This window comes from Nomascus leucogenys, chromosome 23, assembly GCF_006542625.1.
Source record: "Nomascus leucogenys isolate Asia chromosome 23, Asia_NLE_v1, whole genome shotgun sequence".
Taxonomy (NCBI): Eukaryota; Metazoa; Chordata; class Mammalia; order Primates; family Hylobatidae; genus Nomascus; species Nomascus leucogenys.
The window spans coordinates 9,225,595-9,250,140 of record NC_044403.1 but is presented as its reverse complement, the minus strand read 5'-3'; the positions used below and the strand labels follow the sequence as shown (position 1 = coordinate 9,250,140).

Genomic DNA, 24,546 nt, shown 5'->3' with positions numbered 1-24,546 from the left:
AAGAGCATAAAAATGACTGTAAACATGACCACAGAACTTCAGTCAATACTCAATGTTTGAAGAGTGGAAAATGAGCATTTGGGAAAAAGACAAGAATTATCATGCCAGTTATCTGGGAAATACAGGTTGGCAAATTTGGAATCAATCCTAAATATGGATTTTAGAATGAATTATTTAAAAAGTGGTCAAGCATACTTGATATGAAAGTACTCAGGAGGTGTCACAATGAGTCACCCTTAGAAAGGCCATGCTTTGGCCGGGCACAGTGGCTCACACCTTTAATTCCAGCCCTTTGGGAGTCCTGAGATAGGAGGATCACTTGAGGCCAGGAGTTTGAGATGAGCCTTGGCAACATAGCAAGACCCCATCGATACAAAAAATTTAAAAATTAGCCAGGTGTGATGTCACATGCCTGTAATCCTAGACACTCAGGAGGCTGAGCTGAGAGGATTGCTAAAGCCCAGCAGGTCAAAGTTGTAGTGAGCTATGACGATACCACTGTACTCCAGCCTGGGTGACAGAGCAGGACCTTGTCTCAAAAAAAAAAAAAAAAAAAAAAAAAAAAGCCATGCTTTTATTTCGCTTTCTGGAATGATTCCAAATCAGGAGTCAGCAAACTTCAGCCTGCTGCCTGTTTTTATTGGTTTTATTGGAACATGTTCATTTATTTATGAATTGTCTATGGCTGCTTTTGTACTATAAAAGCAGAGGTGAGTAGCTATATGGCCTACAAAGTCAAAAATATTTACTATAAGACCATTACAAAAAAAGTTTGCTGATGCCTTCTCTAGGTGACAAGAAAATGCTACAGGATGGTTATTATTGCACCAGGAATGACCTCAAAACCGAGATCTCCTCACTGGCTCCTGACTTTGACCTTGTGGTTATACCCAGTTTGGTTTAGTTGACTAGGCCTCCCACTGTGCTGTCCCTAGAATAGAAAGACAAATAAGACCACAAAGGATACTAATATCTGCAATGAAGATGTACCCAACAACCCCAGCTGAGAAGATGAGGAAGAAGATATTGAGTCAGGTAATGAAGAGCTCGCACCAAGACACTATGGTGTCCATGGAGCAGTATATGTGTGACTGTGCAAGGTGGGGGTTGGATGCTGCTCTACTTAGTCACATGTCCCTGCCTGCTTACATGGTCACCCTCAGAAGGAGAACTATGATAGGAGTGTGAGAAATCTTTTGAACATTTTAACAACCAGTTTTCCCTTCCTTCTGGCTAATTACTATTAGCTTAGAGATATGCCATAATATCTCCCATCTAAGACACATACTTCCTTTAGCATATGTCCCATTCCAGGGAGGCATCCGTTCTCTGTCCCACTGTGCAGCATAATTCCTCCTGACATTTGTACATATTCAGCATCATAGCTACCCAACCTCTCATTCTCTCTCAAATCCCAAACACTGCAACCCCACCACCCTACTAACACATGCTTATCAAGATCACCAAGACCTTCCACACTGACAAATCCAATACTCAATTCTCAGGCCTCATCTCACTGGTCCTATGAGCAGGATTTGCCACAGTTGCTTGTGGTTTCCAGGTTCACTTGGTTTCCAGTCCACTAAACCTCTCTTGTTTTTCTTTCTACCTTGCAGGCTGCTACTTCTCAGACAGCTTGGCATTTTACAAACTCCCTTTCTTCTAAATGCTGACCTGCCCCAGGGGTTAGTCCTTGACTTCTTTTAATCTGTATCTACAGTTCTCCCCCTTAAAGACTTAATCTAGTTTCTCACCTTCAAAGGCATTTTTTTGCTTAAAGACGAGAATCTATCCCTTAAATTCCAAACTCTCCCCTGAATAATAGACTTTCACATCTAACTATAGTACCTACATGACATGACTGTTTTAACTCTTTATTCTACCCATATCGCTCCAACAAACAAACAAAAAAAGCCTTCTTCCTCATTCTTCTCCATCTTAGTAACTGATTACAATCTAGTTGCCATCACCCAAAAGGAAAACAGTATCTCTCCTCTCACACCCACATCCAACCTATCAGCAAATTGTGTGAGCTGCAATAAGTATCCTTGAATATATGTCTTCATGTGCAACAGGGGATATAACTATAACATAACAAAACCTACATCTTTAAGGCTCCCAAATTCTAAATTTTCCTGCTTTACTCAATTTACTAGTAACAGTTACTATATTTGTTGTATCAACAATATAATAGTTGATTAACAAGAGACTGAGAGTGAAATTATATTGGCTGTGTGTATGTATGTATATGTGTATGTTATATGATACATATACATGTTATAAAATAGAATATAATATATAAAATCTGGTTAAATACATCAAATATAATTGTATCGACAACATAATGGTTGATCAACATTATAATGGTTGTATCAACAATCTAATGGTTGATCAACAAGAGACCAAATTTAATTTTCCTGCTTTACTCAATTTACTAGTAACAGTTCTTGTATTTGTTGTATCAATAATATAATGGTTGATCAACAAGAGACTGGTTATATAAATTATGCTACCATGTTTTACAGAGTCGAAAATATCTTTTTTTTTTTTTTACCTTTAACATGTTTGAAATCTGGACTCAGCATTCCACAATTGTTATTGGCTAAGCAGCAGTTATGGCAAAGCTGTCATTGCCAAACGTAGTCATAGCTGTTGATACTGATGATACTTCCAGTGGCTATGGGCATTGGTGACACATGTTGAGTGTGCCATGTTAAATGTCTTTAAAAACTTATGATTTGGCACTGAGAAGAAAAGTTACTGCACAGAACATCACAAAAGCAGGAGCATGGCACGTATTTGATATTAGTGAAACAAATATTTATAAGACTGTTAAACAAAAGCAAGTCAATGTTTTCTTGCAAAGCAACAAACAAGCCCTCTAATGAAACCCACAATAGGAAGAAAGTGGCTCACGCCTGTAATCCCAGCACTTTGGGAGGCTGAGTGGGGCAGATTACTTGAGGTCAGGAGTTCAAGACAAGCCTGACCAACATGGTGAAACCCCATCTCTACAAAAAAATACAAAAAGTAGCCGAGCATGGTGGCACATGCCTGTAATCCCAGCTACTCAGGAGGCTGAGGCAGGAGAATTGCTTGAACCTGGGAGACAGAGGTTGCAGTGAGCCAAGATCGCACCACTGCACTCCAGCCTGGGAAACAGAGCAAGACTCCGTCTTGAAAAACAAAAACAAAAAGAAGATAAAGCCGTGTTAGCATTTGTTACAAAATTACATGCAAAAATAAAAATGCCTATCATGAGCCAAGCAATGCAACTCATGGCAGGAGAAATGGCAGATTCCCTCAGAAAACGTACACCTCAAAGAAATAAGAAGGCTAGTATAACTAACTCATGAATCACTCAGGATGATCAGGAAAGTACTGTGTTGCAGTTTGATTCTCATCTCAGTGTATAAAATAATGTTACATCCTAGGCCGGGCGCGGTGGCTCACGCTTGTAATCCCAGCACTTTGGGAGGCCGAGGCGGGCGGATCATGAGGTCAGGAGATCGAGACCACGGTGAAACCCCGTCTCTACTAAAAATACAAAAAAAAAAATTAGCCGGGCGTGGTGGCGGGCGCCTGTAGTCCCAGCTACTCGGAGAGGCTGAGGCAGGAGAATGGCGTGAACCCGGGAGGCGGAGCTTGCAGTGAGCCGAGATTGCGCCACTGCACTCCAGCCTGGGTGACAGAGCGAGACTCCGTCTCAAAAAAAAAAAAAAAAAAAAAAAAAAAAAAAAAAAAAAAAAAAAAAAAATAATAATAATAATAATGTTACATCTTGTAATTTATGACATTCTATATTAAATTCAGTATGGTACATATGTCCAATGGATACCCCACATCTAGGAAAATGGAAAAAAAAATAGGGGTATGTCCATATGTACCAAAATGGAAAGATCTCCAAGACAAATTTTAAGTGCAAAAAACAATAATGCAAACAAAATTGTTCATAGTATCACCACTATTTATATTTTTTAAGAACGAAGGTACAGACAGAGAGCCCCGAAATATTCTTCATCTATGGAAACTTGACATATCAAAAGTGGCACTGTAATCAGTGAGGAAAGGATAGACCACTCAATAAATGGTGATGGGACAACTTGGTCTCCGTGTAGAAAAAAAAAAAGAAATCGAATCTGTTAATTGATACAAAGTTCACTTTCATATGGATTTCATTTAAATGAAAAAAAGCAAACTTTAAAAGAATGTTCTTGGAGTAAGAATTTCTTTAACCTGTATGACCTTGAAGTAACAAAAAATTTCTTTAAAATGCATAAAAATTATAAAACATAAAGAAAAATTTAACTACATTAAAATTAAGTACTTCTGTTCATCAAAAGATATCAGTAAGAAAGTGACAAAGCAAGACACAGACACAGAAGCTAGCCACAGACTGGAAAACTATTTGCAGTACGTTTATCCAACATAGGATTTGCCACAGACTAGGAAGTTATTTGTGATACATATATCAGACAAAGGATTTATATCTAGAATATACAAAGATGCAAAAAATTAAAAAGACAAAAGACTTGCAAAGGCACTTCACAAGAGGACTTCTGTAGCTGGTCAACCTATGAAAAGGTACTCAACATAATTGGTTCTCAGGGAAATTAAACCACAAATAACACAAGACTGTATACATTAGAATGAGGAAAGTTAGTAAGTATCAGTATTGGCAAAGAAATGAAGCAAATACATACACCACTGATGGGAGAGTAAACTGTTATGTATAAGCACTTTGGGAGTTTGGCAGTGAGACAGCCAAGTGGGAAGGAGACCCCAGAGAAACTCCAACCGGCCTGCACACTGGGAGGAGTGCACACTGGGGAGCCACAGACGTTCACACCTTTCGCAGTGGGGAGGAGCCTGGCCCCTCCTCTTCCTGGGTGGTACCTGGGATTCAATCTGCAAGGCAAGAAGCACACTAGCAGGACCCTGGCTTTGTGGAGAGTCCCTGTTTCCCTTTTTTCCCAATAAATTCCATTATTCTCACCTTTCAAATTGTCTGCAAGCCTAATTTTTCATGGCCGTGGGACAAGGACCCCATCTTTAGCTAAACTAAGGAGAAAGTCCTACAACAGCAGTATCTACTAAAGTGAAACATACATACACCCTGTGACCCAGCAATTCAACTCCTAGGTAAATACCAAAGAGAAGCACTACATATGTCTGCCAAAATGTCCATCTGTAATAAATGAGTATGCCATACCAGATGGGGGATGGGGGGACATAAAGAAGGAACTGCTATAACCCCCAAAGTGGTTGACTCTATTGGAGAGGGAAGGGAGGCAAAGCAGAAGGTACACAAAGGCTTTCCATCATGCTCTCATCTTAACCATGGGCTGGGTCCATTGATTTTCACTTTCATTCTTTTCTTTAAATTGTATGTTTATGGGTGTGTATCTGTTTTAAACTTTTTGAGTAGTGGCAAAAACAGGACAAAAAATCACTGCCAATTTTGTAGAAAGAGAGATAATAATGTACAAACACATGTAAGGGTGTGTGTGTGTGTGTCTGTATGTGTATTTCTGAAAGGTTATAAGAAAAGCTAGCAATAGGAATTTCTTGGAAGGAGGTGAATTCTAGAACCCTGGATTGAAATGAGAGTGTGAGAGTGAAAAGGAAACTTCCCATCTATTATATACCTTTGGTTCTACTTGAATTTTTTACCAGATATTTTCTCTGCCAAAATGAAAATGGACAGTCCTAAACTTAGAAGCATTATAATTGAACTTGAGACTTAATTGGCTATGTGTATGTATGTATATGTGTATGTTATATGATATATATACATGTTATAAAATACATAATACAATATATAAAATCTGGTTAAATACATCAAAAATAGTTGAGAGCAAGAAAGCTGACAGCTCAGAAAAGAAAAAAGTAGAGATGAAAGTAGATAGAGTAGAATAAGATGGGAAAGAACTTAGTGGCCCCCATCGGGGCTATGTTTCCATGCTAACCACTCCCACTTCTTCACAGCAGTGACCGCCATCAATATGCACTCATTTAGTGGGTTTATATTACGAAAATCTGACCCCCTGCCAGACACCCAGCTCTGTGAAAGCAAGAAGATAGCTTTTGCTCAGCACAGTATCCCTAGACTTAGTGCAGGGACTGACACATAAAAGATGTTGCAGGATGGAGGTTAAGAGCATACAGGCTCGACCGGGTGCGGTGGCTTACGCCTGTAATCCCAGCACTTTGGGAGGCCGAGGCAGGCAGATCACAAGGTCAGGAGATCGAGACCATTCTGGCTAACACGGTGAAACCCCGTCTCTACTAAAAATACAAAAAATTAGCCGGGCGAGGTGGCGGGCGCCTGTAGTCCCAGCTACTTGGGAGGCTGAGGCAGGAGAATGGTGTGAACCCCGGGGGGCAGAGCCTGCAGTGAGCCGAGATCGCACCACTGCACTCCAGCCTGGGCAACAGCGAGACTCCTTCTCAAAAAAAAAAAGAGCATACAGGCTCTTATTTCACCTGTTTGGACCTACTTTCACATGCCTAAAATACTGCAGCAGCACCTGCTCACAAGATTGTTATCAGGCCGGGCTCAGTGGCTCATGCCTGCAATTCCAGCACTTTGGGAGGTCAAGTGGATCACCTGAGGTCAGGAGTTCAAGACCAGCCTGGCCAACATGGTGAAACCCCATCTCTACTAAAAATACAAAAATTAGCCAGGGGTGGTGGTGCGCACTTGTAGTCCCAGCTACTGGGGAGGCTGAGGCAGGAGAATCCCTTGAATTCGGGAGGCAGAGGTTGCAGTGAGCTGAGATCATGCAACTGCACTCCAGCCTGGGCAACAAAGCAAGACTCTGTCTCAAAAAAAGAAAGAAAAGATTGTTATCAGATTTAGTGCATGGAAAGCACTGAATACAGTGCCTGACAAGTGGGGTCACTTCTGATGCCAGAGGACGGTGATGAGAACAGACCGAATGCCAATTTCGCCAAGGAGACCAGGCCATTCCTGAAAAGTAGCGTTCCTGGGCCTTTTGCTGGGATATAATCACTTTCAATAATGCCTTGGGTTGTATGATTTTCCAGCTGTTCACTGGAGCATTGTGTGAGGTAGCAGGGAATTGGGATTCCAGTTAGGGAATTGGGATACCATGTGGAAGATGCCTGGCATCATGAACTCTGCAGCAGTTAGAAATGATGGACTTGATGTACACATAGTAGACTGGATAGAAATGGAACACGCAGTGCTGGGCGAAAAAGAGAAGAAACACAATGAAATCTGCAGGACAAAGTCATTTACATAAATTAAAATTACACATATAAAAAAAGATGAGATTTTTAAAAACACATATAAGCCAAAATAATATTAATTTGATACATGAGAATGATTTCTAGTGGAGAGAGAGGAAATGAGAGTGGTGAATGAAGATAGAGGGAATAAAACACAGACAGGGACATTATATGCCCCATGATGGAAGTACCATGAATGAGGAGCATAATTAATAACCTGGTGTACCAAAACTCCAAAGAGTAAAAAATATCCCCCATGACAAGTTGAAATGAGCAAGAACAGCCTCAAGATGATACTCACTGGTAAGAGTGGCCAGATAATAATAAGCTGATTATAACAGGCTAAAATCAAGGCAAATAGGCTGTATCTCTAAAAACAGACTCGATGTCTTAAGACACTAACAAGAGAGCTGTTAATATAAAATACATTGAGTTATGCAAATAAAACTGAATATTGTTTATAAACAATGGAATATATATATATATATGTGTGTGTATATGTATATCAAATAGGACAATGAAAAAGAACACGTTAAATGTATGGACAGTACCCAAATTAATGATTTATAAATTGCTGCTGTGCTAACTAGTCTTTAAATCTTTCAGATTCTTCTGTTCACAGAAACTAATTTTAAAGGAAAAACATGATTAGATGTATAAGCACAAATAGAGGCAGTGAATAAAGAAAATATTTTTCATGGGAATTGGTAATCACAGGCTGAATTTTATGTGCAATCTTAAGATTTAAAACAAGGTGATAAAAGGAAAAGAAAGGCATGTCTATGAAATGCACATGTCCTTAAGCTCCCTGTGGAGTGAACCAGAAATGAAGGAGTGAACCATTTGAGACTGACAAATCTGATCTCCAGCCTTTCTTCTGCCCCCTCACAAAATGGCAGCAGGATTTTAAAATGGGAGTTCTAATGAACATTTCATAATGAAAGATTTCCCAGGAAGTTGCAAATGGGGAAACTGCTTATGAGAGATGATTAAAATGTTGCTCTACATTATTTAAATTGTACTGTGTGCATCCAATGCTGGTATTAACTAAATGCAGACAGCTTCTTTCTAGTTGAGCTCAACTCCAGAGATGTACTTACGGACAATCTAAGTGTAGAAGCATAAAGCTTATTGAATATGAGGAATTAATCAACTTCTGCAATAGCCAAAGTCAGCTTGTCTTTGAGTACATTTGAAAAAGTCAAATCTGCAGGTAGCCTGCAAATCTGTGGTGGACAGCCTGGGATCTGGTCACAGGTCCTGGTTGGGCTAACTCCTGACAGTTTCCAGGGCTGTCTCTAGCATCAGATTTTACCCTTTTCAAAGACACTTATTCTCAGCCCTGGTATAGTTTAGTATTGTCTCACTCTACCACCTCCCAAATGGAGAGAATGGGATGAAATGGGACTGACATATGCCTAAAAAGTGGAAAGCTAAGAGCAACGATCAAATGGAATTTCAGAGCTTGTGGTTGTGCATATTTCTGCTATTGACTATGGTCAAGACACCTCTACACTTACCAGAATCCCCAAGGAAATAAAGGTCTGGGTCTGTGTGTCCACATGTGTTCGTACCACTGTACCTGCATGGAGTTACTAAACAGGACGAGGTTAAAATCAGCAAAACCTGGCTTCCTTGGATGTAGTGTTGTTAGTATCCAATATTGAACATGACAGTCATATAATTTTAGTTTCTTGTCTAGTAAAGTGAAAATTTAGAAATCATTCATGTAAATGTTTTTATTTAAATATTATGATCTGAGATTTTCTCTTAATTCCCAACTGATATGTAATCAGCAGTAGTTTGGAGCTCTCCAGCCTGTAGTTTCTCTTTTAGATTTAACAACCCATAAATAAATACTTTAGGAGATACTGATTAAAATGCTACTATAATCCTCTTTATAAATATGAGAAATCTTTTGGTAATGTGAATGATTTTACTCTCTAACTTTTTACAAGAAGTTTATATAACATAATATCCATGAAAGTACATGGATTTAAATATTTATCTACCATACTGATGCTATACGTTCAGGTCAGTTATTATCGTGTATTATGTGTTTATGTATTGTAGGCTATACCTTATCCAAAAAGCTTCAGTCCAAAAAGCTTGGACTATCCCTTATCCAAAAAGCTTCTGACCAAAACTCTTTTTGATTTAGGATTGTTTCAGATTTTGGATTAATCTGCATTACGCTTACCAATTCAGCATCCCTAATCTGAAAAAATGAAATCTGAAATGCTCCAATGAGCATTTTTAGTCATGTCAGTGCTCAAAAAGTTTCAGATTTTGGAGTATTCTGAATTTCAGGTTGTTTTTTTCTTCAAATTTCCATGCACTGGTAGCCTGGTATTTTTAATTGGCAATCCCTACTCACTAGTTATATATGAACAGTTAATTAAACATGTTTCAATAATACACACTTCCGTTTATTATCATCATAAATCTATAAGGATTTTAGTAATAGATTTAATTATTGATCATGAGGAGCCACACAAAAACATTGGTACAACAAGTATGTATCTATGAAGAGTATTAAAAATGAAGGAGGCTGGGCACGGTGGCTCATGCCTGTAATCCAGCACTTTGGGAGGCCGAGGTGGGCAGATCACCTGAGGTCAGGAGTTCAGGACCAGCCTGGCCAACATGGTGAAACCCCATCTCTGCTAAAAGTACAAAAATTAGCTGGGCGTGGTGGCACGCGTCTGTAGTCCCAGCTACTCAGGAGGCTGAGGCAGGAGAATCGCTTCAACCTGGGAAGCAGAGGTTGCAATGAGCCAAGATTGCACCATTGCACTCCAGCCTGGGCAACCAAGCGAGACTCTGTCTCAAAAATAACATAAAACAAAATAAAAATGAAGGATCAGTTAATTATAAAACATGTAAAGAGGCAGAGCTTGGCAAACATAATGAAATATTTTAAGTCCAGTAGCAGAGCCACTCCCTAATTATATGGCAGTGACTGAATCTATTTCATGTGAAAATAGATGTTAGACTATCGTAGGGCCTGTGGAAGTGAACTCAACACTGCCATTAGGATGAAGTTTAGCTTCCAATTATATAAATATTTCCACTTTAGTGCCATTAAAAGTTCAGCTTTCAATGACTTAAAGCACTGAAATTACTGGCAGATACATATTTCATTCCTTAACAAGGTTTGGGATGGTGATTCCTTTAAAAGTGGTTATGAAACCTCTGGAGAGTTTGTTGGAGGCAGAGTCTCTGATCCTGGCTCTACAAATTTAGATTTGAATCTGGGCTGGGGCCCAACACAAATGTGTCCATTGTAGAATCCTCAATGTACTACACACACAGCGACTACCATACCAGGGAATAGAGACCGGACACAAGTGATCAACTAGGTGTTTATAAAACCTAATACAGTAGCCTAACATAGATTTATTCATTCAAAGAAATCAAAATATCTTTCGGACATAAGACCCAGTTAATCTAACTATGAAAAGGACATGAAAGAAAAACATATAGAAGTCAGCCAAAAGGAAGACAGGACCAAAAAAAAAAAAAAAATCACGTAACTGACACAGAGTTGAGCTTGCAATTATTCTATAAAGACAATGACAGGATAGGCCCATCATAGAAACAAGCAACATAAAAAGATAAGCAAAAGCTAGTCATCTCTGATGAAAGAATCCCAGCAAACCTGAAGCTACTGGCACCAGTCTTCCAGCCAGTACTTCACATATCAAATGTAGCCACCACAAAAACCTAATGAATGATCATTACCAACATGAATTGCGTAACATCTGTGGGGGGCAGAACTATTTAAATCCATATACGTTATTGGATGTTATTTGTATCATGTTCCTTTCTGAATCACAAGTGATCGTTTATTCTGCCTATACCATTAATTAGAAAATGATAGTTGATATAAATATACCAACCAAATATAAATAATGTTGACTCCCCAAATGGTATTCGTTAATAAATAATGTTGACTCCCCAAATGGTATTCATTATTTCCTTCAATTCTTACCTCACAACTTAGGAAGTAGATTTTTAAAAATTATTGATTTTGAGGTCCGAAGTATGATCAAGTACATAAGTTGATAGAGTGTATAGTGAAAGAGAACGACTTGGCAGGGCTTTTGTGCTAAGGTTCTTGAATGTGGGCAGGCATCAGAATCACTCACCAGATCTACTCAGAGTCTCTGGGGATTAGATTCCATATGTGTATTTTAAATAACACCTCGGTGATTCAAAAGCAAAAAGTTAAGAATTCCCTAATAGTGAGAATGATCATGACTACAAGATGGACCACAAAACCTGATTTAAGATCTTGTCTAACTCTAGATTATAGGATTTTGGCAGTCTAAAGAATTTACTAAATCACAGAATTAGATACATAGATGTTCCTCAACTTGTGATGGGGTTACAACTCAATAAACTCATCCTAAGTTGAAAATATCCTTAAGGTGAAAATGCATTTAATATACCTAACCTACCAAACATCCATCATAGCTTAGCTTATCCTATCTTAAATGTGCCCAGAACAGTTACATTAGCCTATGGTAGGGCAGAATCATCTAAAAGTGTATTATTTTATAATAAAGTATTGATTATCTCACATAATTTATTGAATACTGTACTAAAAGTAAAAAAACAGAATGGTATGTGTACTCAAAGTTCTACTGAACTCATTGTTTTCACACCATCATACAGTCAAAAACTCCTAAGTAGGACCATTGTAAGTTGGAGTGCAGCTGTATTAGAAAACTAGATCAAGAGGAAGAGGAGGGAGATGTAAAAAAAAAAAGAAAAGAAAAGAAAAATGAAAACTAGATCAATATATTTCATGAACAGTGACACAAAAATTCTTAAAATATTAGCAAACTGAATACAGCAAGATAAAAAAATGGATTATTCATAATGATGAAGTGGGATTTAGCTTAGGAAAATAAGGTTGATTTAACATCCAAAAATAAATTGATATAATTCATTCATTAATAATGTAATAAAGTATGAAACCACATAATCGTGTCAAGAGATTCAGAAAAAGCAACTGACAAAATCCAACATCCATTCATCACAAAAACTCTCAACAAACCAGGAATAGGAGTTATCAGATCTTAGACTGAAAAAGTATCTCAGAATAACTGGAAGGTAGTGCTTTGAGATCAGTAACAATGTTTCAACCAACTTTAAAAAGTACTTCTTTCTATCAAAAAGTTAAAAATAATATTAAAAGAAAACCAAACACTGCATGTTCTCACTTATAAGTGGGAGCTGAACAATGAGAACACATGGACACATGCAGGGAGCAGCACACACTAGGGTCTGTCGGGAGGGGTGGGAGGAGGGAGAGCATCAGGAAGAACAGCTAATGGATGCTGGGCTTAATACCTAGGTGATGGGTTGATTTGTACAGCAAACCACCATGGCTTACATTTACCTATATAACACACCTGCACATGTACCCTGGAACTTAAAAGTTGAAAAAAAATTCAATTATCTTAAAATGTCAAAAAACTTATGGAAGTAGATGACTTTTTTAAATTGTTCCTATTCTTTAAAACTTGTCAGAGAGACTGTAATTCACGAAATTCATTATCTAGATCCTTAAAAGGCTTTCGAAAGGTATCAAGGATACCAAAGAAAACACTTCAGTATTTATTCCATGGCCCTATATATCTCTCTACCTTTTGCATTCATACAGCCTAGTAGAAAACCTGGTAACCCCACAACACTTAGTAGGGAACAGAATGGCTAGGCTATAGCAAAAGCGCTCTATCTCACTCTCTTATTCCAAATATCTCCATATGTTCCCTATCTTTTCACCTGCCAGCCACATTCAATCTCCTTCCATCAACTATCCCTCAATATCACCCACTCTCAAGCCACAGCTGCCTAGCAGATACCAGAGACAAGTGACAGGGTCTTCATATAAACACACTCATCTGCTCAAAAGGCCTTGGCCCCTCCAGGCATGCCCAATCCATGCCTTTGTTCACAAGGGCACCCAACCAAGAGACTGTGACCCACCAGGAAATAGTAAGGTCATGTTATTTAAACTTACCATCCCAGCTCTTCAATTTCCTTCCTTAACTCCCACTGTGAACTTTATTTTCACCATTTTTCTATGTGGGAAGGGGTCCCTCCATTTTCACTCCATGCCAAGTAATCCCAAGACCTCAGGAAAATGAAAAGTAGCAGCTCTCCCTCCCCCAAATTTTAAAACCATTTCTACCTCAGAGAAGTGCTGCCACAATGGGAGGCACTGCACTTGTAAACTTAGAAAATAATGACTAGTCTTAATTGGGCAAGGCAAACAGCACTGCATTTACTCATTTATGTGCTGTCTGTGGCGGCTTTAGTACTAAAATGGCAGAGTTTAAGAATCCTTTCTGGTCAGGTGAAGTGGCTCACGCCTGTAATCCCAGCACTTTGGGAGGCCAAGGTGGGAGGATTGCTAGAGGCCAGGAGTTTGAGACCATCCAGGACAACAGAGTGAGACATCATCTCTACAAAAAACTTACGAATTAGCTAGGCGTGGTAGCACATGCCTGTAGTACTAGCTACTTGGGAAGCTGAGGCAGGAGGATCACTTGAGCCCAGGAGGTCAAGGCTGTAATCAGCCGTGATCGCATCACTACACCCCAGCCTAAGCAACAACGTGGGGAAAGAAAAATAAAAAAACAGAGACCTCAAAAAAAAAAGAAATCATTTTCTACCTAAGGTCACAGAGATATTTTGTATTTCTTAATAAATGTCTTAGTATTTTGTCACATTTAAGTATATAATCGAATTATAATTGATTTTGGGGTATGGTAAGAGGTAGGGATCTAATTTCCTACTAGAAACTATATGGCCACAAAGCCAAAAAATATTTACTGTTTGGCGCTTTACAGAAAATGTTTGCTACCTCTAATCTTGACAATCAGAAGGAAAAAGTCATTAATGATGCTACTGGGGGGCTACTGCAAACTATATGCTAGAAGTTTCAAACAACAATAAACAATAATAACTTGTCCAGCAAAGTACTCCAAAATAAGAAGTCAGTTTGCACCTCAGTTCCAATGAATGTAGGACGAATATACAGACTAGCAGATGTTGAATATGGGACCCATTCTTGATCCAATTTCACAAGCTGTTGAATACACTCTAAGAGCTCTTCTTTGTCAAATACCTGAAAGAATGAAAAATATAATAAATGACAGAATTTTCTCACAATGTGGCAATAATAAATGATCCTCACTGAAGCATTTAAACTGTTAAAAAAGTAATAATCCCAACACAAAGAAATAAGAAATGTTTGAGGTGATGGATATCCTAATTATCCTAATTTTTATTTATTTATTTCTTATTTATCCTGATCATTACACATTATATGCATGCATGAAAACATCGATGTACCTCATAAATATGCAAAATTTATGGTACCAATAAAAAAATTAAAGTAATAATAAAACCAAACAATTTTTTCTGATTTTCCCCCCTAAAATTGTGATGGGATGATGAGCTATCCATATGTGAAAGATAAGATTAGATCCCTACCTCTTACCATACCCCCAAATCAATTCTAATTAGATGATATACTCAAATGTGACAAAATACTAAGACTTTATTAAAAAGTACAAAATGTCTCTGTGACCTTAAGGTAGGAAAGGATTCTTAAGTAGGAGATATAAAACACAAATCATAAAGGAAAAAAAATGGATAAAATGTGACTATTTGAAACCTAAGGACTTCTGTTCTTCAAAAGATGTAAAGCAACAAACTGGGTGAAGTTATTGGTAGCATGACCAACAAAGGATTTTAACTGGGATATATATTTGGATGTCCCCAAAGTCAGTGAAGAGAGAGACAACCCAATAGGAAAATGGGCAAAAGCAAAGAGCACTTTATTTCTAAAGAAAACAAAAAATTACATCTACTAGATGGGTGATACTTTATAAAATAATTTAGTCTCTGCTCACTTGCATGGCAGAGAAACATACTTTCAGAGATGTGATGGGTTACCTAAGGTAGAAATGAGTCAGTTATAAGCATCTGAGTAAAGCTCATGATGTCAGAATTTGTCTATTTAAATATTAACCTGTAACAGTAATAATAATGTAGTAATGTTATAGAAACTGGGACTGCCAATCATACAGGTGAACCCTGTAGCACCTGCCTCAGCCCCTGGTATTGCTGTCTAGAGACAGAATTCAGTGAGAAGAGAACTTGACCAGGAATAAAAACACCTGGATCTAATTTCTTGCCCTGTCCTTTTGCTCTGTGTGACTTCAGACAAGTCATTTAATCTCTCTGGACTCAAGTTTTCTTCTCTGTACAAAGGCACTAATAAACTGTACAACAAATAATCTTCTTAGCAATGCCTTACTGCTGTGATTACACAGATAAGGAATGTGAAACCACATAACAGTTTAGTAGCAAAATTGATGTCTAACAAATATGACTTCCCTTTCCTTCCGGCCCCATTTTAAAGATTTTTCCCCAGTGATCTAGCTGTAATGGGTAGAAGAGTGAAACTATGACCTAGTCCAAAGAATTTACCTTAATTTCCCCTCTGCTACTATATTATGGCCTCCGAAGGAGGTGGATGAAATGTGGGTTACAAAAATAGGCAGAGGAATGAAGAGCACTTGGATTTAGCTGTCCTCAGTCTTCCTGAATGCATAGCTTGGGCTAAATCCCTGAAGCTGGGTACAGTGTCTCATGCCTGTAATCCCAGCACTTTGGGAGGCTGAGGCAGGCAGATCACTTGAGGCCAGAAGTTCAAGTCCAGCCTGGCTAACATGGTGAAATCATGTCTCCACTAAAAATAATTTTTAAAAAAATTAGCTGGGCATGGCTGCATGCACTTGTAATCCCAGATATTAAGGAGGCTGAGGCACAAGAATCACTTGAACCCAGGAGGTGGAGATTGTGCCACTGCACTACAGTTTGGGTGACAGAGTGAGACTGCCTCAAAAAAAAAAGCATCTAACCCATCTTACAAAGGGTTCTGCTCCACAACAAACATTGTGACAGCCACAATTCAACGGCCATGAGAACCAGTTTTGATATCTTTTTATCTGAAAACAATACTTAAAATAAAATATCGAAATAATTAAGTTACTATATCTTGCTAGCATCTAAAGCAATTCAGCAAAATATCCCCTAAATACCTGTGCTGCACACCATATTTTCCATTTTTAATATTAATTTCATGTAGTCTTCAAATACTATTTTAGTTTGAGATACATTTTATTTCCTTACTCTTTCATCTTTCACTTGCATGTGAATCCCCCACAGACACTGATTTAAAAAAATTGTGGAATTGTCAAATGATATTATTTTCTTGGGTTTTTTTGTTTGTTTGTTTGTTTTTTATAGTCTCGCTTTGCGGCTCAGGCTGGAGGGCAGTGACGTGATTATATTGGCTCACTGCAGCCTCCACCTCCCAGGTTCAAGCAATTCTCATGCCTCAGCCACCCAAGTAGACGGAAACACAGGCATGTGCCACCAAACCCGGCTAATTTTTGTATTTTTTGCAGAGATGGGGTTTCACCATGTTGGCCAGGCTCATCTCGAACTCCTGGTTTCAAGTGATCCGCCCACCTCAGTCTCCCAGAGTGCTGGGATTATAGGAGTGAACCACCGTGCCCAGCCATTTTCTTGTATTTTTACCTAACTAAAGTAGATCGGAAATAATGTTAATGTTCACACGGTTTGTACTGAACATTTATCTAACTATTCAGAAATTATTTATTTGGTGGTCAACACCATGACCCGTTACATTAAAAGAAACACAAAAGAAACTCCCACATTTACATACCGGCAGAGTTGCCCTCACAGCAGATCGATGCATTCTATCCATGTTGAGGTTTGGCCGAAATAGTCGAATTTTATTATCTACTCCTCGAAATGCCTTCAATCCTTCAAATAACTGGAGATAAAAGAGAAAAAATCTTAAGAGGGTAACTAAAAGAAAACAACCCCTGTGTTCAAGAGACTGACCGTCCTATGGGCGTTCATCTTATTCATCCCATAAAGCTGTTGACATTGACCTCAACTTGAGATCATTAAATCCAGGAAAGCTAACAGTTGACAGGGCTGGTAAAAACAATGGTTGAGGTGGGGGAAAGTTATTTTATTATCAGAATTTGGTAGGAAGTCCGAGTTCTCCTCTGTTTAGCAGGAGCCACACTGCTGAATAACACATTTAGGTGTTATTTAAGGGAGCAGGAAGAAAACATCTAGAATCACACAGCACAGGTTAATTCCCTAGGCAATGGGGATTGAAACCAAAGGCCTTGTGGCACCGTGGCCCCCAAAGAGTACCCCCATATCCTTTCATGTAATCTGGTTCATTTGAATGCTGGATAGTAGATAATCCAGATGTGACCAGAGCTGGTTCAGTCCCTAAATCACAGAAACCAGGCAGCTCAAGACCATACTATGCTAGGCCATGTCACCTCCCTCAAACAAAGTGCTGTCCCAAGCAAACCACTGTGCAGGGATTTGGAAAGGCTTCAGTAGATACGTACTGATAAATACAGAGAAAAGAGAAAAATCAATAATTTTACTGGGAAAATTTAACACAGGTTCTCTAAGTAATTTATAGAACAAACAGGCTAAACCTTAGTAAAGATATGCAAGATATGAACAACAGGAACAACTAACTTCCCTAACTGACACAGAGAACTCTTACACAGACCACCTGTAGAATTCACGTATTTTCCAACCACAAGATAAGCCAGAAATCAATACCAAAAATTTGACTGGACACCATCCATATTTTGGAAAATAAATCCACCACTAACTAAACCATAGGTCACAGAAGAAAAATGGAAATTAGAAAATAAGTTAAACTGAACGATAATGAAAAGTAAGGCCTTTAAAGATGTATACCCTAAAAACTTACATGAGGAAAAAAAGAAATACAAATCATGTATAATTAAAAAGGACAAAATTAGATGTTGTATTTAAGTGCAAATATATTATTAGTTTATTAAATATAACAGGACTAAAGCTTCAGTTAAAAGACAAGTTTGTTAGATTGGACTCAGCTGACAAAATCTGAATCAAAAAGACAGAAAAAGATATATCATGCAAATACTTTATTTTTTATGTATTATTTATTTATTTTTTCTTGAGAGAGAGAGTTTTTCTCTGTCACCCAGGCTGAATGAAATTCAGTGGCAAGATCTTGGCTCACTGCAACCTCTACCCCCTGGGTTCAAGCAATCCTCCCACCTCAGCCTCCAGAGTAGCTGGGACTACAGGCAGGCAACACCACGCCCAAGTTAATTTTTTGTAGAGACGAGGTTTTGCCATGTTGCCTAGGCTGGCTGGTCTCGAACTCCTGGGCTCAAGTGATCTGCCTGCCTCGGCCTCCTAAAGTGCTGGGATTACAGGCATGAGCCACTGCACCTGGCCTGCAAATACTTTCTAAAATAAAACTGGCAAGGTTCCATTACTATTTATAAAACAAAAGACTTTAAGCCAAGAAGCACTACTGAAGATAAAAAAAGGCAACTTCAAGGCTAGGTGCGATGGCTCACATCTGTAATCCCGACACTTTGGAAGGCCAAGGCTGTTGGATCACTTGAGGTCAGGAGTTCGAGACCAGCCTGGCCAACATGGTGAAACCCATCTCTACCAAAAATATAAAAATTAGCTAGGCATGGTAGCATGTGCCTGTAGCCCCAGCTACTTGGGAGGCTGAGCTAGGAGAATTGCTTGAACCCGGCAGGCAGAGATTGCGGTGAGCCAAGATCACGCTACTGCACTCCAGCCTGGTGACAGAGTGGCAACTTCCTAGGGTTCAATTTAAACTTCATAATTTTAAAACTATACATACTTAGAATGGCTATTATCAAAAAGATAAAAGATAAGTATTAGTGAGGATATGGGAACCCTTGTGCACCGAGGGTAGTGGTGTAAATTAGTACAGTCATGGAAAACTTTTTGAGATTCTTCCCAATACTAAAAATAGGGCTGGGTGAGATGGCTTATTCCTGTAATTCCAGAACTTTGGGAGGCTGAGTTGGGAGGATGGCTTGAGGTCAGGAATTGGAAGCTGCAGTGAGCTATGATTGCACTACTGCACCCCAGCCTAGGCGCAAAAAATAAATTAATCAAACTAAATTAAATTAAAATTAAAATTAAACTACCATATGCTTCAGCGATCCCACTTCTGGGTATATATCCAAAATCAGCAGTCCCCAACCTTTTTGGCACCAGGGACTAGTTTTGTGGAAGATAATTTTTCCACAGGGATGAGCGTGGGGAGGCTTGCAGAGTGAAATCATTCTACCTCAGATCATCAAGCATTAGATTCTCATAAAAACTGCACAGCCTAGATCCCTGCAATGCACAGTTCACAATAGGCTTCACACTCCTATGAGAACCTAATGCTGCCACTGATCTGCGATGAGATGGAGCGCAGGTGGTAATGCTCACTCGCAGCTGCTCACCTCCTACAGTGCGGTCCAGTTCCTAACAGGCCACACATACCACTGCTGGTCCATAGCCCGGGGTTTGGGGACCCTTATCCAGAGGAATTGAAATCAGTATGAGGTATCTGTGCCCTCATGTTTATTGTAGCATTATTCACAATAGCCAAGATACAGAAGCGACCTAACTGTCCATCAACAGATGAATCGATAAAGAAAATGTGGTATGTATACACGATGGAATGTTATTTAGCTACAAAAAAGAAAATTCTTTCATTTACAATAACACGGGGAAACTGTTGGACATTACACGAAGTGAAACAAGACAAGTACGGAAAGACAAATACTGCACGATCTCTCTTATATGCGGACTGAAAAAGTCAAACTAATGGAAGTAGAGAGTAGAATGGTGGTTACCAGAGGAGGCTAGGGGTTGGGGAATTCAGAGATGTTTGTCAAAGGGAACAAAATTTCAATTAGACAGGAGGAATAAGTTTTTGAGACCTATTGGACAGCATGGTGACTATAGTTAATAATAATGTATCATATATTTCAAAATTGCTAAGAGATTAAATTTCAATTGTTCTCACCACAAGAAATGATATGTGCGGTGATGAGTATGTTAATTAGCTTAATTTAGTCACTCTACAATGTAAACATATATCAAAACACTACGTCTTACTCCATAAATAAATACAATTATTTGTCAATTAAAAATTTAATAAAAATTGTATTCACTTAATGATATGGCTTCAAATACATGTAAAGATTATGATAATCTCATTCAGTAATATAGATATAAGATATACAAAAAGCTAATACAACATGGCTAAGTTGAATTTATCCCAGAAATGGAGATTGGTTTAACATTTAAAAAAATCAATTAACGTGATTCATTATATTAACAGTTTATGGGAGAAAAAAAACTATATGATCATCTCATTAGATGTAGCAAATGCATCTGATAAAATTAAACTAACTTTTCTGATTTTTTAAAGTTTCCTAGATAACTAAAAAACAAAGATAACTTCCCTAAGTGACAAAGGATAGCTATAATAAGCTCGCAACAAACGTTACACTTAATGGTAAAATGTAAAAGATTTCCTTATCAAATTGAGAACATCGCAAATTGCCTGCTGCAACCACTTTAACTGAATATGTACAACCAGTATAAAGCAAGAATAATAAAATTTAAAATATCAGCTTGGAGATGAAAAAATATAACTGTCATAGATCATAAAACATAGATGATATGATTATAGAGATAGAGAACCCAGAAAATCTGACAGATACTATTTTGAAATCATCTGTTTAGGCAAGCTGGCCAGATGCAAAATTAATTATATTCCTATGTAATAGCAGCAGTTAGAAAATAAAAACACTATTTACAGTAGAATTAAAAGATAGAATACTTAGGTGGAGAAAAATCTAACAAAAGAGGTGAAAGATCCATAAGGAAAATATAAAACTTTACCAAGTTATTAATGTAGAAAGCAATTTCATGCTCATGGATAAAAAGCCGCAATATTATAAAGATGTTGATTTTCCCCAAATTGATTTATGTATTCAATGTAATCCAAATGAAAAAAAAGTCATATTAGGGCATTTTCTTTTCTTTTAACAAACTGCATGACAAAAGTTCATCAACTTGATAAACCAAATCTAAAAATTATATGGAAAGAAAATGACCAAGAATATCTAAGGCACTCTTGGAGAGCAAAGTAGAAGGACCTTTCCTAGCAGGCAAGGCTCATTATAATGACTGAGAGACCAAGACTGTGGTATTTATGCAGACAAGTAAAACAACTGAACACAAATAGAGATCCAGAAGCAAACTCATGTACATGACAAAGGTGTCATCATGACATATCGGAGGGGAAAGAACCGTCTTTTTAAATGGTGCTGGGAAAGCTGGGTATACATAGATGGAAAAAAATAAATTGGGCCCCTACTTCATACAAAAATCAACTTCTAGGATTAAAGACCTAACTGTGAATGACCAAATCAATACTATAGGGTGTCTTTATAACATAAGGGCAGGAAAAGAGTCTTTAAAGACACAACAAATTCCAAACATAAGGCAGATTGACAAAACTGCCTTTAATTTAAACGTGTTTCTTGTCATCAAAAACTTATAAAGACGGCAATAAAAAAGCGAACAAAAAACTTGAACAAGTGGGCGCTTCAAATAAGAACATATTTAGCAACCCAATAAACATATGAAAAGGCGAGCTGGGAACTGTGGCTCACGCCTGTAATTCCAGCACTTTGAGAGGCTGAAGCGAGAGGATTGCTGGAGCCCAGGAGTTCGAGACCAGCCTGGGCAACATGGTGAGACCTCGTCTTCACAAAAAATTTAAAAATTAGCTGGGCATGGTGGTGCACACCTGTGGTCCCAGCAACTAAGGAGGCTGAGGCAGGAGGATCACTTGAGCCCAGGAGGTAAAGGCTGCAGTGAGCTGCACCCCAGTCTGGGTGACACAGCAAGACCTTGTCTCAAATAAATAAATAAATAAATAAAAATCTGCCAAATGGCCAAATCTGCATTCATATTCATACTTTGTTATTTCAAGTAAAAACAGTGCTTGATGAAAAAAGTAGTTCCACTTACAAACTCAAGACAATCACACAACTGCTTTTTCTTGAGACAACCATAGTACTTAAGTATGTAAAAGTACTTTATGTGACATTGCTATTTTATCACACAGAATATTAAGATGACATTTGCTCAAGAGCCAAGATTTAATAAAATTAATAATTGTTACTGTTTCACCAAGAACATTCTGAGGGAAAACTGTTATTCTTTTTATACTGCAATGGATGGCAGTAAAGAACATAATGACTGAGCCAGCACTTTGGGAGACCAAGGACGGAGGATCTATTAAGGCCAGGAGTTCAAGACCAGCCTGGGAAACGTAGTGAGACTCTGTCTCTTAAAAAAAAAAAAAAAAAAAAAGAGGCCGGGCATAATGGCTCACATGCCAACATGGTGAAACCCAGTCTCTACTAAAAATACAAAAATTAGCCAGGCATGGTGGCATGTGCCTGTAATCTCAGCTACTGGGGAGGCTGAGGCAGGAGAATCACTTGAACCCAGGAGGTGGAGATTACAGTGAGCCAAGATCACACCACTGCTCTCCAGCCTGGGTGAACGAGAGAGACTCTAGCTCAAAAAAAAATAAAAATAAATATATATATAAAGCTGATGGACCCCTCAGGTTTATCATCCCAAGAGCAGACACCACTAGTAGGCCTAAGTCCAAAGGACAGGCAAAGGTCATATGCCTGCAGGTGGTAAGGGTGCCTATGCAGTGTCTGGAAGACCCCTTGTAGCACAGGGCAGAACTGGGATAGGAACAGATATGGAGTGGACCATGTCGTCTCTGTCTATACTTAGGTCCCAGGATCCACAAATGTTAGGTTGGTCCTTCCTGGTTAGATCTTACATAATACTAAGCTCAAACAATAAGGGGTATTCACATATGCGCAAGCACACACACACACGCACACACACAATATATATATATATATATTTTCATTTACATTAAGTTCAAAAAGAGGCAAAACTATAGTGTTAAAAATCCACACACTCCATAAAGGAAAGCAAAGAAAGATTATCACAAAAGTAAGGATAATGGTTACCAGTAGAAAGATACAGAGTTTGTGATCTGAATGGGACACGCGAGGGCTTCTGTGATGTTCAACTGTTCTATTTCTTTATCTGTATGGCAACTATAAGCATTCATTTATTAGTACACATTAAATAGTACATACATGTCTTATCCATTTTTTAAAATTATACTTTATTTCACTAAATATTTATTTCAACCTGAAAATGAAGTGCCTATTATCAACTTTTCATTTCCTTTAATCCATGTTCCCTACTCACAGTTCGCATCTCTCCTCCACTATTTGAAACCGTCACATATTATCACTATTTGAAACCTTCAGGTATTAAAAATTACTTTCAGATATTAACAGAAACCACATGTAGTTGCAGCTCTCAAAATAAAATGGGTTCTGGACTCAATAGATCCGATGAGTGGAGAAGAAACATGATCAACGATATTACTCCTATTTAATTTTACATTTAAAAAATGAAACTATTATTGAACTTAAAAGTCAGGTTGACATTCAATCATGTGATGTCCTAAGTCTATCAGTCTAAGAGAAACAGTAATATCTATGAAAAAGCCTGAAACATAAATGGACTAGACGTTTCACCACAATATTTAGGAAGAAACTCTTTGAAATAAAATCCCTGCCTAACTTTCCATGTGGGGGTTAAAAAACAGATAGAAAGAAAACAGGCCAGGTGCGGTGGCTCACGCCTGTAATCTCAGCACTGAGGCAGGCGGATCACCTGAGGTCAGAAGTTAGCCTGGCCAACATGATGAAACCCTGTCTCTACTAAAAATACAAAAATTAGCCGGGTGTGGTGGTGGGCACCTGTAGTCCCAGCTACTTGGGAGGCTAAGGGAGGAAAATCTCTTGAAGCCAGGAGGTGGAAATTGCAGTGAGCTGAGATCGAGCCACTGCACTCCAGCCTGGGCGACAGAGCAAGACCTTGTCTCAGAAAAAAAAGAAAGAAAGCAATTCTTTGAGAGCAAGGTCATGGCTGGTTTGCTTGCCATCCTATATCCTATTCCAGGCACCTTGCAGAGTCCTCAGCACATAGTATATATATATATATTTATTAAACAGATAAACTCAACATTTATTAAACAAGTAAACAGGGAATGAAATGAATATGATTAGTGAGAAAATACAGGGACCCTTAAGTTCTCTCCACAAGGCAATCACACTTCCTAGATTTCTATGACACTATAATAATGATATACGAGTTAAGAAGAAATCACCTGCAGATAGTGAGAATAGGAGAGTCCTCAGT

At 38.3% G+C, this 24,546-nt stretch overlaps 1 protein-coding gene across 3 annotated transcripts in view; it reads right to left on the bottom strand.

The window, feature by feature from the left end:
• BCAT1 (branched chain amino acid transaminase 1) overlaps positions 1 to 24,546 on the bottom strand; it is a 132,983-nt gene that overhangs the window by 48,191 nt on the left and 60,246 nt on the right. For all 3 annotated transcript variants that reach the window (XM_012502471.2, XM_003265600.4, XM_030804613.1), the window contains exons 4-5: positions 17,033 to 17,143; positions 14,279 to 14,398 (exon numbers count right to left, since the gene is read on the bottom strand). In XM_012502471.2, the coding sequence (XP_012357925.1) occupies positions 14,279 to 14,398; positions 17,033 to 17,143 (231 nt within the window). The remainder of the gene's footprint in view (positions 1 to 14,278; positions 14,399 to 17,032; positions 17,144 to 24,546) is intronic.